An 18037-nucleotide genomic window follows, 5' to 3' on the forward strand; every position below is an offset into this window, starting at 1 on the left:
TGCTAAGAGTGGTAAATCCTTGAGTTGAGCTTTTTGGCTTAACTTCTCAGTATAAACATGGGTTTTCATGCTGATTGATAGGATCAATTCGTCCTGTCTTCATCACTGAGAAGAAACTTGAATTGTTCATGCCAATGGTATGATGATTAATTCAGGTTTTTGGCTTGAGCATTTCTCTGTGGGCTATGGAGCTCTTTTTCCTTTGGAAAGCAGGCCTGGGTGTGTAAAGATATATCGAATTATCAGGGGACAGACATATACTTTCCTGTAGCCTCTGCAGGGCTCACAGGTTCAAACACAACCTGCCCAAATCATAAGAAATTTAATTGAGTAGATAAAGAGGTCCTCATAATTATAAACTGCAGTAGGTATAACAAGAGGCTAAATACATAGCTGTGGTTTTAATTAGCTGGTGCTTCAAATTAGTAATGTTGGTTTCAGTCAGAAATCAGTGACATTATAAACTGAAAGCCTCATCACCATGTAGTTCATTACTCATTAGACCTCTCTGTGTGAAGCCTTCAATACAACGCCATGCTGAGCAAGAAAGGAAAAAGTTGGAGATATTTGGTTGCCTTCCAAGAGCAGTGGAGCTCTGTGGAGATTAAATTCATTCTCGCCAGAGATATGAGAATTAACTGTTCTTTGTTGGATGTGTTAAAAAATGCAGCAGGCAGTTTTGCTTGCAACGGATAACACCCGCGTGCACACTCAATCTGCTATTCAAATTTGTGTCTGGAATTTGGTAGCTAATGAACTGATGCAAAATGCAGCCAAGAGCCTCCTAACAAATCAAAGCCAGGGCCAAAGCACCGAAAGTGCCCTTACTGCTGGTCGTTTGAAAGGTTGTCATGCAAGTTGAAGCATGTTTCCTTTTCTTCTTCTCCTTTCTTTTTCCTTCAGGGTTTTAATTATATCTTTCCCTCAGAGGAGAAGGAAAGTAGTTTGCAAAGCCAAGAGACCAAAGCACTTCAGTTCTCTTCATGGGAGAATTAAATGTGATCTATGGGCCTGTCATTCTGAGCTGTCAGGTGCACAAAATGAACAGATAGCTAGAAAACGGACATCCTGCTTGCATTACTCAGAAGGAAAAGACTTTGGTTCTTGTTTGTGTATAGATACTAATCTGCTATGGAAAGCAGAGAAATTAAGTGTCCTTCTCCTTTGCAACAACTCCGCCCTCACTAAATATTGCTTTAACTTGTTACTCTACCCTCACCCTAACACCCAATCTTTCTTACATTTGGACAAATTTATGGGATTGGATTACACACAGCCAATGTATGGTGCTGAGGTAGTCACAAACGCCACACTTAACGGACTGAAGATGTTATTGTGCCTGATTAGTTCCATGTCAGTCTCAAACATGGAGACATTGAGACACACAGCAATTGTTTGGGATACTGAGTTCAACTTGTGAATGGAAATGAAAGATGATGCTAGAAAATCTAATACCTATGGAGGGCATCTGAGACTACAAATGATAGGCTGCCTTCCAGTATCTGGACTTGACATCTTCCTTGACCAGGTGAGGGTTAGATGTGGGGCCCTGGCTTTGGGTAGGACTCTGAAGGTTTTGTTTGCTTTGCTCAGACAGTGATAACATTTGTTGAATATACTCATGAATGGTCCAGTGAGCTTTAATGTATCTGACGTTGTTTGTATTATGAAAGTGTAATGTGCATTTAAACATCCTATAAATGTTGTCGCTGTTTTTTAATGGAGAAATGAGTGTTCTTTATCTAGGAGATGAAGTTATCAAAGTCACTTTGAATTTGACCTCAAGGATTCTTGTGAAGAAAAGTGGATGATTAAGTGTAGTGGCATTGTACACTCCATGTTTATCAACATCCAGTTAAGCTGCACAGATAGTTTATGTTCTAGGTTCTTACTTTGTAAATTAAATTTATGATACTTTGAGCAAACTAGCCTACCAATGACAGATATTAAGGTTTCGGATATAGTCAAAGCCTGTCAACTGTACTCTTATATCAGTAGATCTCTTGTAATTCCTTTAGCTATTATGTTCATTTGCATGTCAATTATCTAATTAAGTCTTAACATGGGAATATTAACATGGGGAAAGAAACCAATATTTATCCAACACCTGCTAGGCATTTTATGTACATTTATGTAACTTAAATTTGCCCAGTGTGTATGTACTCACGTTGGGTAAGGTTAACATCAAAAGCATGAAAAAAACCCAATGAATAAAATAAAATACACTGCTACAAGACTTACAATTATGGTTTAATTTGCAGTCTTGCATGATGAAGAAAATAATTGTTTTCTTAGTAAGGAAGCATTCCATTCCATAATACCAAAAGGCCTGGAATATATCTTAAATGTTGTTTAGGAGCTTTTGATCCTCCAATGGGAAAGCCTGAAATGTGATGAGAGTCACAGTTAGTCTTTGTAAAGCATTTGTTCATCGAGGTCATTAAAGGCTTTCGACACCTCCTTTTTTTTCATCTACAGCTAGTCATTTGTTATTCAAGTCAGACCCCCTTTTTTTTGTGAAGAGTTTCTCAAAAAGGCTTCCATTCACCTTTGAAGAAAACTATAAGAAGACCAATACCACAACAACCAAACAAAAAGAAGTGTAGGTGATTTGGTTATTTATTTTTCTGTGGACTTCCGAAAATGTCCTTAAATTCTCCTGTGAGTTCATTAAAACAGGCTCACTTTGTCTATGGGCTCAGGACAGAATTCCAGTTTATCTGCAGCTCCATACTTTGATAATTCTTTTCTCTTAGGACTTTGTGACATCTGTGGATTCTGAGCCCTAGGTAGTTGGCAACACAATGTAACTTTAATTTAGTACCTTTCTGCACTGTGGACTGACTTTTGGGGAGTATGTAATTACTTATAATAATCAAACAATGACAAGGGAAGAGAATTTTGCTTTACTTGCTTGTCATGAATGTAATTTCAGATAAGCAAGTTTTTGTTTTCGTCTTTGTTCTGAAGAGCTGGTCAGGATCTTAAACTCAATAGGTGTAATGAAAAGGATTATCTGCTCTCTATGTAGTGTCAGCTTGGGCAGCAAGTTGACTTGAATTTTTTTTTTTATTATTGACAACAAGAAAAATTTAAATGATTCGCATGATTAATTTATCTTTTTCTCTTTTTGTCTTTTCCTTTTCATATCAGTCACTATGAACAAGACCGTAGTGCACTTAAAAAAAGGGAATGGGAACGGAGGAATCAAGAAGTCCAGCAAGAAGACGATCTCTTTTCTTCAGGCTTTGATCTTTTTGGGGAGCCATACAAGGTAGCTGAATATGTATGTATTTTTTCTTTCTGGAAAATGGTTGCTTGTTACATTTTCGAACTCACTAATCAACATTTGATTTATGTTTAAAGCACCCAACTCATTTCCAGGGGAATATATTTTACAAGTGAAATTTGTACATACACTGTATTTGAGGCAACTGCAAGTTTCTGATGAAGTCTTCAGAAACAAATTTCATCTTCTTTCGGGAGCACAGTAGGATTGAAGAGATACTTGTGAGACTTCCTGTTTCCAACGAGCTCCTCTCTGCCCAACACTTCCTACAGCAAGGAATGCCCCCTTGACACTTTCTACTGCTGTCATTGTCAGTAGGCAGCTCCTGAAGACTTCATCAGAATGTCAATGGAGATATCTGTTTCTTTTCCCAATCAGTGTCATCCATTGCAAGGCCACTGTTTTTCTTTTCCATTTTAGGTTGTTAGCAGCTCTTCAGTGGTTTGAGTGCTCTTTGAAAATCGTTGTTCCAGAATAAAGGAAAAAAGCCAATCATTTTTTCTGATGGTTAATAATCATGGGTTAGAAGATTGTCTCAACCAGAGGGGGGTACTATAGCTAGGTTGAATTTCTAGTGGTAGTCCGGCTAGTGTGTAGCTCCAATAATCATCAAACTGCTGTGTCTACAAGTATTGATTTTATAGTGACTGCTTCTAAACTTTCTATTTGGGGTAGAGATGAGAGGCGACTGGGAAGAGATTATGATGGAAGAATCTTATTGAATTGCTGGCAGCTGGTTGGTTTTTATTGAAATGTAGTATCAGTGTAATTTTCTGTAATAAAACAAAAATGATGTAAGAAATACAACAATAGAGAAAATTTTCAAGAGCTGTGATTTTAGAAGAGTACCCTTTAAGGGACAGTGACTTCTGGAAAAGGAAAGTTCTTAAGGAAGACAGCATAGGCCCAAATACTACTTTGGGGTAGAGAGTAAGCTATGACTGGTGAGACTAGGGTCTTGTTGCCTTGTTCAAAGCAACTAAGCAACTCTTGATTGAGACATTGCAGGAACTTTCAAGTTTGGTAAGCCTGATGAAGAAACTTAGGTCACCTAAGCTACTGGTTTTCAATCTGTCAGTAATAGTATGATCCATAAAATAGCAGTGTTCCCATATCAACAGGTTAATTTTTATACTACTTTGAAGGTATATATTTAGATATATAATTGGTTTAACAAAAATTTATGAAGGCCTATTATGTGCTAGTCACTGCCTTACACCAGTGTACAAAGAGGAATAGCATAGTCTGTGTTTTCAAGGAGTTCCTAGTCGAGTGGCAGAGATCATTTGAACCAGTGATGGCATGCCTGCATGGTGACAGAGAGATAGCAAGGGAAAGATCAGCAAAGACTTTGTACTCAAACTCATTATAAAGAGTTTGAACATAATTTTTTACATGATAAAAATCATTACAAATATTTAAATCATGGTATGACCAGGACAAATGAACAGTTTAGAATGATGTTGGGCAGTGTGGACCATGGGTTGCAGGTAGGAGATACTAAGGAAAGATAAAGAAGCTATTGTAATTGATGAGGGGAGCTTATATCAATAATGATTTAAGGTAGAGTAAGGAAGTTGAAATTATGGAATTGGGTGTCTAATTGCATGTGGGGAATATGGAATAAGAATTAATGGTTCCCAAGTTTTTTATTTGAGAGAGTGGTGGTATCATGAACAAGTTGTTCAGGAAGAGAACATGGTTGGTGCTTGTAGAGAAGAAATAGCTAATTTAGTTTTGAGCATGTTGGCTTCGAGATGCTAGAGAGATATCAGGAGAGAGCTATCCAGAAGGCTTGGATATATGGGTCTGAAACTCATGGGAGTGGTCAAGAGAGAAGTTTAGCTGTTATTGTCTTATAGGTGTTAGTGGAAGCTGTGAGAATGCCTACCATCACTGAAGAGATTATGGAATAAAAAGGAGGACAAACAATTCTTGGGAGTAGCACCATTTAAGGGGTAAAAGAGGTGGTGAAAGCAGAGGCCAGGAAAGGAAACTCCAAAGGAATGATCAGAGTGGTAGGAAGAGAACTAGGAAAGAAACATTTAATAGAAACCTAGGGAGCTAAGGATTTTGTAGAGGAAGGATTTGCTGTGCCTCAGAGAGGTCAGGAAAGGTAAGAACTTTAAAGTGGCTGTTTGGATTTAGCAGTTAAGGAGTAATGGTGACCTTAGGGAGAGTTGTTTTATTTGTTGATGACAATGGTCACTGTGGGATGCCAAACTGCCAGGGGTTGGAAAATAAATGGGAAGTGGTTAAGTAAAGAAAGTGAGATGTCAATGTAGATATGATCTTGCAGAAATGTTTTACATGGAGGAAAAAAGAAAAAAAGATAAGTTAGAAAGTAAAGGGAGGAATTATATAAAGGGAAGCTTTTTAAAAAAATGAGATAAACGTGAACATGTTTAGAGATTGATGGGAAGCAAATAACTTCAATGGAGAAAGAGAAGGTGGAAGATACAGGAGAGAAGGGTGAAGCTAAGTGGAGAAAGGTCCCAGAGGAGATTAAAAATAGTACAAGATGGAGAGCAGTTGAGGAATCATGAGCTATGGGTTGGAAGGTGGGAACAGAACATTAGAATGAGAACAAAGCAGGAGAGGGGAAGGAAGATTGGGGAAGTACAAGAAATCAGGGCTTCCATTTTCTGCAGAAAATAGAGGAGAGGTCAAAGCATGGTAAGTGTCTTATCTTTTCTCAAGGTGAAGAAGGAACAAGGAGATAAGTTTTACATGTTATCTTTGGATGGGTTAGAAAAATGAGCTTTACTCAAAAGTTTATTCTTAAAATCCAACATCCACACTATCCTCAACACTATAATGAGGTGAAGAACTCTTGATTTATTCTCCCTTCATAATTTTAAGTCATGATAAATTGATGGTCTTGTACCTTTAAGGTAAATGCCATCTTTTCACAAGGCCTGTTATATAGATCCATTTTTTAAATGTTAGCAGTGTATTTTTGAGTAGGCAGTTGAAAAAATCTGTTATCAACATTTTCAGAAGTTTCAAAAGCCATCTGTCTTGATATTACAAGGGTACATCAAGTAGAGACATAGATGGGAGCATTTAGTATAGTGTGGGGCAGGGCGTATTGCATGATTAGTAGCTTGTTACCTTTGTGCTTCCTGATGAGGAAAAACATTTGTTCTTTTTTTTTTTTTTTTTTTTTCCTGAGACGGAGTCTCACTCTGTCACCCAGTCTGGAGTGCAGTGGTACGATCTCGACCCACTGCAGCCTCCACATCCCAGGTTCAAGTGATTCTCCTGCCTCAGCCTGTCAAGTAGCTGGGATTACAGGTGCGTACCACCATGCCCAGCTAATTTTTGTATTCTTACTAGAGATGGGGTTTCACTATGTTGGCAAGGCTGGTCTCAAACTCTTGGCCTCAGGTGATTGCCCACCTTGACCTCCCAAAGTGCTGGGATTACAGGCGTGAGCCACCACGCCTAGCCAAAACCTTTGTTCTTAAGTCAAAACTGTGAAGAAAAAGAATAATGCTAGTGATTGTTGACCTAATAATTATTTTTCTTTCACCCTTGCTTTGATGATTGGTTGTCATCTTGAGCTGTGTCCACATTCAGGGTTCCCTGGGACAGCACTGAGGAGTAACAGAATACTAGAACTGATGTTGCACCTCCATAAGGCTCTCCAGACCAAGACTGGGCTGGATACCCTTGGAGTATCAGGACATGCTGACATGGCAGTGGTCATGGGGGTCCTAGAGCTGGCCCATGGTCCACTGGTAGAAACGAGAACATACCACAGCTCTTCCCTAAGGTGGCAGTGGGAGGACTTATCAAATTTAGAATAAACATTCCTGATGGTGGGTCAAGACTTTCAGGAAAGTTCTTGCTACCCTGAAGCCTAAAACAAGGTCCAGTTACCTGTCCAATAGCGCCAGTGGTTCATAAACTAGCCAATATGAACACTGATCTCTAGGACCTATTATCCTTTCTTGGCAGAAAGATAAATGGTGATCTCTCATGTTCCTGGCTAATTTCTTTCCCTTCTTTTCTTTGCTTCTACCACTGCTAGAATGGAGAGAATGTTGACCGTCCCTAGATTTGGTTAGTGATAGGGAACTTCTCTCTTGGGCTGCTTTTGTAGCATGTGATTTTCAAATTGGAGTTTGTGTTATGCTGTTGAGAAGGATGTCTTCAAATATTCCTGAAAAACATGAAGCCATTTGACTTGTCTAGGTTAGTGCACTAAGTCTGGTAAGGAACTGGCATGTAACAAGTGCATGCCAGCTTACTGTGTGCTAGGCACTGTGCTGGAGTTTCATGTGTGTGCTCATTTAGACCTTATAACAACTGGGGTATGCAATTTTCCCATGTTTTCCATGAGGAATTTTAACTCAGAGAATCGAGATGTCTTCTTTGCATTTTCATATCCTTATACATGGTGAATTTAGACTTTGCATCCAGTTCTGTATGATTCCGTATCTGTAACAGGAAGTTATTTATCCTCTGACGGGAAGTCAGAAGACTTGATCAGCTTACCTGCTGGATGACAGTGGAGAAGAAACTCCCTTTCTCTGATTCATAGGTTTTCTTTTTCCTTTCTGGATTGAATCATAGTAATTAATAAAAATAGTAACATTCTATGACTCTTTATAGCCCAATAGGAATGAGGAAACTGAGGTGCAGAGAGGATTATTAAGTGGCCTACCCAAGGTCATTTGTGTTGGGGCACATAGAGGTAGAGGCCAGATGGAGGCCAGACCTACTCTGCTGACTCACATGGTTGTTTTAAGGATCAAATGAAATAATGTGGGAAACCTTGCTTTGAAATCTGTAAGGTGCTATACAAATTCAGGTATTATCGTTATTATAATTAGAGTAAAGAAGGAAATAGAAACTTAGAGCTTAGAGAGATTAACTGCAAAAATACTAGAATTAGAAAAAAATGAATTACTAAATCACATGTTGGCCACAATAAAATAAAAGAAAAAAAAGAGCTTCAAAACTTAAATTATTTTGCTACTTATATTAAAAAGAAATAATATGGTACAATAGCCTCCTAGCACATTAGTCTTGCATGCAATGAAATTATACTACTGATTTGTAGATAGCATTAGAAACAAACTGAGGGAAGTTTGCATTTCCTGAAGTAATGAGAGGCGAAAAAGCTTAAATGAAGGAATGCTGTTAGTCATGAGCCACAAACCAGACATGTAATTTATGCCTGAAAATACTTGGAAAATGCATTTCCTGATGATAGAGAAATTGTGATTACTTAGAAAATAAAGGCTGCAGAGGTTACCTTTAAAGAATCAACCAATTATCTAGACCGGTAAGTAAAGAATTGAATAATTGAAAGAAGCATATAATTGATTAAAATGGCTGAGTTTCATTTTTGTCACGTTTATAATGTTCAATCAAGATTATCAAGAATATTTTGCTCCTTAATAGGATTACTAAGACTCAGGAGGGTGAAAAAGAACATTTAGTATGAATCCGAAGTTGCTATGGTATATAATGAGAGTACATTGTGTAGGTGTGTATAAATGTATTTCGGGTCCCATTAGGTTTTCTATCCAGTGGTTCTCGTATCTCCATCTTGAGAAATTTAAAAACTGATTGACAATTACCCACCTCCAGTGGTGGGAAGGTGGAGTGCTTAGTCTGACAACCTGGACTGGACTGCTAATTATATGCCAATTGTTGAATGGTGAACTTCTTGAGGCTCTGTGTCCATGTGTCCTCTGTGCATAACCCTGCCTCAGGAGGGTCCCAAATTTACCAGTGTCTGTCTTAAGAACTACTGTAATAATTCCTACGTGTAGCCACAGAACATCTGTTATGCAAACCATATGGATCTTCCTTCAATCAGCAACTCAGAAAGCATCACCAGTGAACTCAACCTTGAACTGTGTGCTATACATTTCCTGTCACACGTCCTTCTGAGACAATTGCTCTATGAGGAAACTAGTCTAAGGGAGATGACATCTCTCATTTCTCCAGGTTATCACAGCTTCACTCCTGTGTCATTAGTGTGCAAGAAAGCTGCATGCCTGGATTGTATTAGCCTAGACCTCTAAGTCCACATACAGACATGCTTTCACTGAGTTAGTCATCATAAGAAAAAGCCACATGAAGACATATTTGCATCATCTTGGAAAATGAGGCCCCAAAAATTGTTTCATTGCTCAACTGTTCTTCTAAACATATCAATGAGAGGAATTCCTGTTCACATTTTATTATCAGACAACCATTTGTGTCGTTTAATGAATTAGGATATGCTTCTTTCGATCAAAGATAATTCTGTAACCTACGAGCTTTTCCTTTTTGCCTTAGCTACCAGGAAACTCAAAGTTAATTTAATGTTAAATTATAGTAACCAAGTTAGCCTGATTTTTGCTTTCTATTATGTACCTTTGACTCCAGCCATTGCACATTCTTTATTTTGATATAGACAGGGTATGAATTTTAATTTATCCTATTCAATTCTATAAAAATTTATTGAGTATTTGATAAGCACAAGACATGGTGCTACATCTTGGGTATATAAAAATAAGTGAAATGTAGTCTCTGACCTTTAAGAACTCGTAGTTTTATTCAAGAAAAGTTATCATAAGTGTAGTATACACTGTGTAGTAGAAGGTTGATTTTCTAGACTCGTTGAGAGAAATTTCAATTTTCCTCTAATTTTGTTCACATAGACACAGTTTTAGACGTTGGCCAGTTTAGAAATTCTCTTAATTTCAAGTATATTTTTGTAACCTAGCTATGGAAAAATATATCTAAGCTTGCTTCAGAAACCCAGATCATTATAAGTAATTGTCAATGAAGAGATACTACAAAGGTAGGCAAGGTTCTCCCTACTGAGGAAAATATGAACCTCTTTTATTTACTCCTGAAACAAGAACAGGAATTTGACTAGCTTGCTTGTAAGCAAATGAGCTTTCATGTTCTTAAGTCCTGATTATGTTTCCTTAAGGAGACTACAATGACTTCTCAGGGCATGGAGGTATTACAGTGGTCTCTATGACACCTAGGGACAAGGTTCTGATTTTGCAGAGCTCTGTTTCTGTGAAAGCCAGATAATAGAATGAAGGCATTCTAATGGGAAGTGAAATGTATTGTTTTCCCTTGTTGGGTCAGATCATTGAATATGGCCGGGTATCACTGTTCATGAGGCAAACATCTGACCCACGAGGTAATCTGTTTGACAGGCCAAAATAACCTACAAATGTTTAAAGCTTGCATCAGATTCTTGTTGGACCCTCAGCACAATGATTTTTTTTTTTTTTTTTAAATTTAGAGATTGAACAGGGAGCCTGGTTTTGGCTGCTGTCCATGTGGTTCATTGTGCAAGTCAGTTGAAGGAGACCACTATATACAAAGGGTTTATTCTTGTCTGGGCTGAAAAGTAATTCCTGCCTTTAAAAATGACAAACCTAGAGACTTTTAGGAAGTAAAAGTGACTTCTATCCATCTATAACTTTTAATATATCTTTCAGATGTACTTTTGAAAACAGAGTGATTATTCAGCTGAGGATTATAGAGAATGTTAATTGTTTAATCACTACTTCAATACTAAGGTTGCATATGATGCAATATATGATTGGAGGATAAGCAAACTAAAACTGACATGTAGTTACTTGATTTCTAAAAATATCTGTCCCTGACAGAGCTCCCTTAGCATATGTTTAGCATACTTTTCCTTAATCTTTGAAATTTATATTTCTTCTATTGCCCTCATTTCTTTGGAAGTGTATCATATGGTTTCACATACACGGTATGAATAAAATACTTTATATGGTATATGGAGATGGTGCTGATAATGAGGCCAAGATTACTGGTTTGATTCTCTCTCTGATTGTTCCTTCTTGGTATCATTTGCTGGCTCCTCATCTTATCTCAGTCTCTTAAAGGTTGATGCTTCCCAGGGTTCTCTGCGAATCCCTATCTTCTCTTTCTACGTTTGCTTTCCCCAGACGATTTCACCCATTTCTGGCACTTCGCCCTCTATCCATCTGCATATCCTCCCATCTTCACATAAAGAGGAAAACACACAGCCATACAACCTAAGTTTAGACTGAGATGCTAGCCCTGGATAGGTATACTCCCTGTGTACACCAGGAGACTGGGCTGTGTTAATGGCATGTGAAAAATTTTAGATGTTAAACAACTGTCTTCAGCAGAGAGTGTACCAATGGTTAGATGGTCACTCCCTCCTGTGCATTGAAAATGTACCCATGGCTTCTGGGACTTGAAGGCCACATAGGGTGATATCTTTTGTGGCCCACTTCCCAGATGGCTCCTTGAATACTGGTAGCCTTCTATCATTGCAACATCTTGGGCCAGGATAGTACAGCCTAGGTACAAAAAAGTCCTTTGGCTTTCTGAATTCAGCAGCTTGTTTTGATAACCTCTTTGGCATATAAAGAGAATAAAGAAAGCCACTTTTGGGGGTGAACAACTGAGCTTGCATCAAAGTCATTTCCAAGTATACAGCTACCCATCATTTTTTAGTATGATAACTTTGCTTTCTGTATTACAAAAACCCATGCAGGAGCATAATTATTTTAAAAACAATCACAGCCATTTTAATAGAACAAATACATCCCACAGGGGGTGGTGTAGCTGGTATACTGATTGTCCATAAAATGATTTAGTTGCCTCTCTAACTGCTCTACATTAGGCTAACATCACTTTGAAAAGATAACTTTGTTTTGGTTTACTTAAACAACAGTTTAAATACTTGAATAAATTTTCCTTAATAATTGAAAAGACACAGAAGGGTTTGAGTCACTGTTGAAAACAATTGCACCATTTCAAAGTAAATGAGTGTGAATCATCAATATGTAAACACAGTCTTTCCAGAATATACAGGCAAACACTAGTAATTCATACAGTTCTTTGATTAGAAGGAATCAGATTCACTTTAGTCATAAGTTAGCTCAATTAGATGCTGTTTAATTCCATTCCTTTTCTAAACTTATCATAGTCATCGTAGTACAATTTAACTGATTTTGTTATCCAATAGCCTAAGCCTTTTTCATGGTATAATGTGGTACAAAGGCTGATATGTCAAACATTTATATAGGTAGAACATTCCATTATAACTCCAATGATTGGTAAGCAAAAGTTGTTAATCACAATGTAGAATGTAGCAATTCAGCTCATCTGTCACAGAATAAATTATTTTTTCTAATAAAATTAATAAATGATATAATTTAAAACTTTTTATCAATGAACATGTTTAAGAACTGGCTAGGGAGTATACAAATGTTAGTCATACCCACTCATTCCAAGAGGCTTTTTCAATAGTGTTATTGATTTTTTTTTTCTTACATAGCACATGAAAAGCATGAAATTATATGGCAACAGGACAATTTCAAAGAACCCCGTATGGTAGTCTACTTAGGGCATCTGTTTGAAACATTAACATTAGGAAACACAAACCTATTCATTCTCTCTCCTCCCACCCCCATCTTTTTGTTATTTTAGACAAACAAAGGTGATGCACTTGCCAACCGAGTCCAGAACACGCTTGGAAACTATGATGAAATGAAGGATTTGCTAACTAATCATTCTAATCAGAATCATCTAGTGGGAATTCCAAAGAATTCTGTGCCCCAGAATCCCATCAACAAAAATGAACCAAGCTTTTTTCCAGAACAAAAGAACAGAATAATTCCACCTCACCAGGATAATACCCATCCTTCAGCACCAATGCCTCCACCTTCTGTTGTGATACTGAATTCAACTCTAATACATAGCAACAGAAAATCAAAACCTGAGTGGTCACGTGATAGTCATAACCCTAGCACTGTACTGGCAAGCCAGGCCAGTGGTCAGCCAAACAAGATGCAGACTTTGACACAGGACCAGTCTCAAGCCAAACTGGAAGACTTCTTTGTCTACCCAGCTGAACAGCCCCAGATTGGAGAAGTTGAAGAGTCAAACCCATCTGCAAAGGAAGACAGTAACCCTAAGTCTAGTGGAGAAGATGCTTTCAAAGAAATCTTTCAATCCAATTCACCAGAAAAATCTGAATTCGCCGTGCAAGCACCTGGGTCTCCCCTAGTGGCTTCCTCTTTATTAGCTCCTAGCAGTGGCCTTTCAGTTCAAAACTTCCCACCAGGGCTTTACTGCAAAACAAGCATGGGGCAGCAAAAGCCAACTGCATACGTGAGACCCATGGATGGCCAGGACCAAGCACCAGACATCTCGCCAACACTGAAACCTTCAATTGAATTTGAGAACAGCTTTGGGAATCTGTCATTTGGAACACTCTTGGATGGAAAACCCAGTGCAGCCAGTTCAAAGACTAAACTGCCAAAGTTCACCATCCTCCAAACAAGTGAAGTAAGTAATTTTTAAAGTTTTGTTTGGTTTCACTTTTTTAAATTTCCCTGCTCTAACCTCTATAATCCAGTATTCACAAGCAGCTCTCATTTACCTTATTGAGCTGTATAGGATACTCTTCAAGTTCAGAGTCTGAATTTTGATCTTCTGTCACTTGTGACATAACTGATTAACACGCTGCAAACACAGTTAAATCTCCATAATTTGGAATGACAAAAGACAAGGTTGGTCTGACTGAATGATTGACAAGTTGGAGTTATAAAAGAGTTTCATAAAATACAATTGTAGTAATATTATGTACAAATTAATGACATTTGAGATTATAATTGGTCATAAGTAGTATGAGGTTCATGAGAAGATTGCGAGTCACTATAGGCCTTCACTACTCAATAGCATATTCTAAACCTAAAATACAGAAGTTTCTTAAAGTAGAAGAATGTAGAAGTGTGGTTTGCTGGAACCTGAAATAGAAGGAATTCTTTAAGAATTTTAGTTTCTTGAGTGATTACAGAGCTATTCCTTGGCAAGATCTTAATGTTATCTTCCATATCCATCAATCTTCCCTTCTGCATCTCCTTCCTCCACAGGTATCTACATAGCCCTTTTATTCTACCTTCATTCTTTCCGTCAAAGCAAAAGGCATTACAAGTAACTAAAGCCCACTGGTTTAGAATGACTAAATATCCTACCCATCTCAGGAATCATTGCCTTGTAAAAGAGAAGTCCAGAGGCACCAAAGCCTCTTCTGAGGAATGAATCGCTAATGATTGGATTCCAGGCCTTGTGGTCCCTGGGTGGGGAGCATATATGGTGCTGCCTCTCAGACACCACTATGTAAGCGGCTGTCTACTGCACCTCAAGGTCTTGATTGGAAGAAGCCACTGCCTTTAGATTGGATTCCTGTCACTGGTGACTAAAGGCTTGAAATAACACAGAGGAAGAAAGTAGGGTTAAATTCTTACTCAATAGGAGTGACAGGCAGTCTGTCTGAATGGTTACAGACTCCAAGTCAGTGTTATCTGAGTTAGAGAAGTGTGACCCTATAAGCCCCCTGGCTCTCCTTCCTTTATTTATCCTCAGCAGATGCAGTGATTTCAGAGGACAATGGGAACATAAAGGGAGGGAGGCCTGAGGCTGTTGACTATATTTTCTGAATGTATGTTTTTAATATTGTTTCATTTCTGAGGCAGTTTTGCTTTTTGTATCATCATTCATCAAGTCTTGTCAAGCTTCCTCTTAAGTATCTCTCTAGTCTGTCACCTCTACCCCCACTGCCTTTGAACCACCTGTGAGCCTTCAGTGGACTGCTGTGAGAGCCCCTCTTGACTGGTCTCCTTCCATCTAGTCTCACCTCTCTTCCATACCATCCATGCAGGCTCATCTAACAGGCAGATCTGACCATGTCACTCCCTGCTTTTGATTCTTCAGTGCCTTCTCATCACTTCCAGGGAAAAGTCCAAATTTCTTAGTCACACATACAAGGCTCTTCACCCTTTATTTTCATACTCCTTTTTTGGCTACATATTTCACTACTTCTTCATGTGCAGTTGAAATCCCAGCCATATGGGACTACCTGTGGTTCCCTGTCATGTCATGCTTTATCACGCTTCCTTGCTTTTTGGCCTGCTGTCCCCTCAGCCTAGAATGTCTTTCCCCACCCTCCTTTGTCTTCCTGGTGAAGTCCTGTTTCTTCTTCAGGTCTGGTCAGTTGTCACCTTCTCTGTGAAAGCTTCCCTGATCCCCTCAGCTTAATTAAAAACCCCTTTGTCTCGGCTCCTCTAGCACCTTCTATATGCCCTGATTGGCACTGATTGCATTGTATTGTAGTGATTTGGTTATGTTTCTATCTCTTCTACTAGACTGTGAGCTCACTAAGAGCAAGGAATACCTCATTCTCTCTGTATCCCAAGCGCCTAGCAAATACTTAGCACATAGTAGATATTCAATAAATGTTTGTTGAATGAATGAATTTCAAAAATGGTTACTTGATTACATTTTCTAAGCCACAATGTTAATCAAATAACATGCACAAATGTAAACAATTGCTAGGAAATCCATCATGAGTTATATCTTTTTCAGTTGTATTCTGTCTGCATGTTTCTTACTCTGCTCTGCTCCTGTTCTGTCATTGAGAAATCCTAGCCATAATTTCTATGGAATGACTTAATACAGGCTTTAATACTTAAAAACCAAAAAAGAGATCTGCTTTGAAAAAATAGAAGTATAATAGGAGATGGGTATATCATTCTTGTTTCTTCTTTTGCCCTGGTATCTGCTGCTGTTCCCTCCTTACACAGCCAGAACTGATCTGGAAATAGCACTGCCCCATAAAGCAGTCTGTCAGCCTGTTTCCATACCTCATTAGTAGAGTGACAAATCACAGACCCAGCGAAATCCACTCTGTTGTAATTCTCTCTCTTATACATTCACAAAATGGCTGACCCAGATTCAGAAATGATTTCATGCTTTCACTCAGTGCTCTGGCACACCAACGAGAGGTACATTTTCAAAGACAGTCTGAGCTGTCATCAGCTCTGGAGACGATTATCCCAGGAGCAGCCTATGTGCATGCAGCCTTTGGTGATGGTACAAACAGACCTTGGTAGAGCTCTGTATGAAAAACGGGCCAGGTGCAATAAAGTCATGATAGGAGATCAGTGAAGAAAGTACTTATTTTAAAATATGGGTTTCAAGGAACGATTTGACAGAAGAGTAGAGAGAAGCTTAAAGCCCTAAACTCAGAGGCATATACAGAACCCAAGGGTAATGTGAGAATCAAAAATAGGAGGAAAAGAAAAGAGAGGTTACACAGCCCGCCAAGAGAGCTTAGAAGGGTGCAGGTTAAAATGCGGGCATAAATACAGACAGGGTGGAGCATTACAGAGCTTTGAACCTAATGGAATTTATGTGGCTAAAACTCTGACCAAGTCTGAAAATTCACCCTATTAAATCTTGATGCACTTTTCAAAAACACTTACCATTAGAATTCAGCCCCAGTTCCTGGCGCCAAGAAGTTTCAGGCATTGGGTTCCGGGTCCCTAGTCAGTGTAGCTGTCTTTGATGAGTGGTAACATTACTCTAAGTTATTACCAAAAAGACTTATCCGTGGAGCAATCACAGTATTTCTTTGAGCATTCTCAACTTTTTCTCTGGCTCTGGTGACAGGAGGTTGATGAGTGTTAGTGAAGTGCATTTGTGGGGAGGGTGAAGCGGGATGGGTTGAATGGCCAGAAAACAGACAGCATTCTAAGATATACAAATAAGCAGATAACATTATATTTATGAATTGAGAGATCACAAACTATTACTGAAATGTGATGTGCAAGTGTGTGTGCCCATGTTTGTTTATGTGTCCACATATTGAGTATATAGTGGGGAGATTTTTATTTTTTATCCTTGAAACATTTCAATGCATCTTAGAATTTCTGTATCAACAATAAGGATATTAGAAGTATAACCAACTTCATTGCAGAAGGTCAACTTTTCAATTGAGGCATGTCATTTTAACAAATAATTTGTTTAAAAACTTTATGTTGATTGGGCGCAGTGGCTCACACCTGTAATCCCAGCACTTTGGGAGGTTGAGATGGGTGGATCATGAGGTCAAGAGATCTAGACCATCCTGGCCAACTTGGTGAAACCCCGCCTCTACTAAAAATACAAAAATTAGCTGGCCACGGTGGCACACGCCTGTAGTCACAGCTACTCGGGAGGCTGAAGCAGGAGAATAGCTTGAACTCGGGAGGCAGAGGTTGCAGTGAGCCAAGGTTGCGCCACTGCACTCCAGCCTGGTGACAAAGCTAGACTCTGTCTCAAAAATAAATAAATAAATAAATAAACAAACAAACAAACAAAACTTCATGTCATAGAGTTTATTAACATTCCTGGCAATAACAACAACAAATTGCTGATGTGTTCCGCAGTTGGGTTTAGAAGAATTTTCTGGGAACTTCATCTGAAAACAGTAAAAGGCCTATTTATATCAAGTGGAAACTGAGGGTTGCTTGCAGATGGTGTTTTATTAGGAAATGAATTTGTTAATAAATGTAGCTTTATACATGATTTCTTTACATATGTTTTTGTTTATTTTTACCTTAGGATAAAAATCTGCTGGTGTAGACAGCTTTGCATTTTGGTGCAATTTGTTATTAGTATAGCTTGCCAAGTAAATAATCACATGCACATGAAAGGATTGATATCACATATTAAGTGTCTCCATCCTAAGTCAATAAGCTTTTGAAAGTACAAAACTAACGTGTAGAGTGTCATATCCCTAAAGGGTTATTTGCTTTACATGCTGCTCTTGGCCGTGATCTAAGGCTCTCTGAGGCTCCAATTGCCGCAAAACTAGTGGCCTTAGAAAAGTTTGATAGAAATGATGTGGGATTTGTCTGTAGCTTATTTTAGTGGGTAACTTTGTCAACCAGC

The 18037-nt window shown here is 38.5% G+C and overlaps 1 protein-coding gene across 5 annotated transcripts in view; it reads left to right on the forward strand.

The window, feature by feature from the left end:
• Positions 1-18037, forward strand: part of AFF2 (AF4/FMR2 family member 2) — a 503764-nt gene that overhangs the window by 144545 nt on the left and 341182 nt on the right. For 3 of the 5 annotated variants that reach the window (XM_025372180.1, XM_025372182.1, XM_025372183.1), the window contains exons 2-3: positions 3154-3274; positions 12749-13609. In XM_025372180.1, coding sequence (XP_025227965.1) covers positions 3154-3274; positions 12749-13609 — 982 coding nt within the window. Of the gene's footprint in view, positions 1-3153; positions 3287-12748; positions 13610-18037 lie in introns of all 5 variants that reach the window. The other 2 variants (XM_025372179.1, XM_025372181.1) reach the window with 1 other exon arrangement.

This window comes from Theropithecus gelada, chromosome X, assembly GCF_003255815.1.
Source record: "Theropithecus gelada isolate Dixy chromosome X, Tgel_1.0, whole genome shotgun sequence".
NCBI lineage: Eukaryota > Metazoa > Chordata > Mammalia > Primates > Cercopithecidae > Theropithecus > Theropithecus gelada.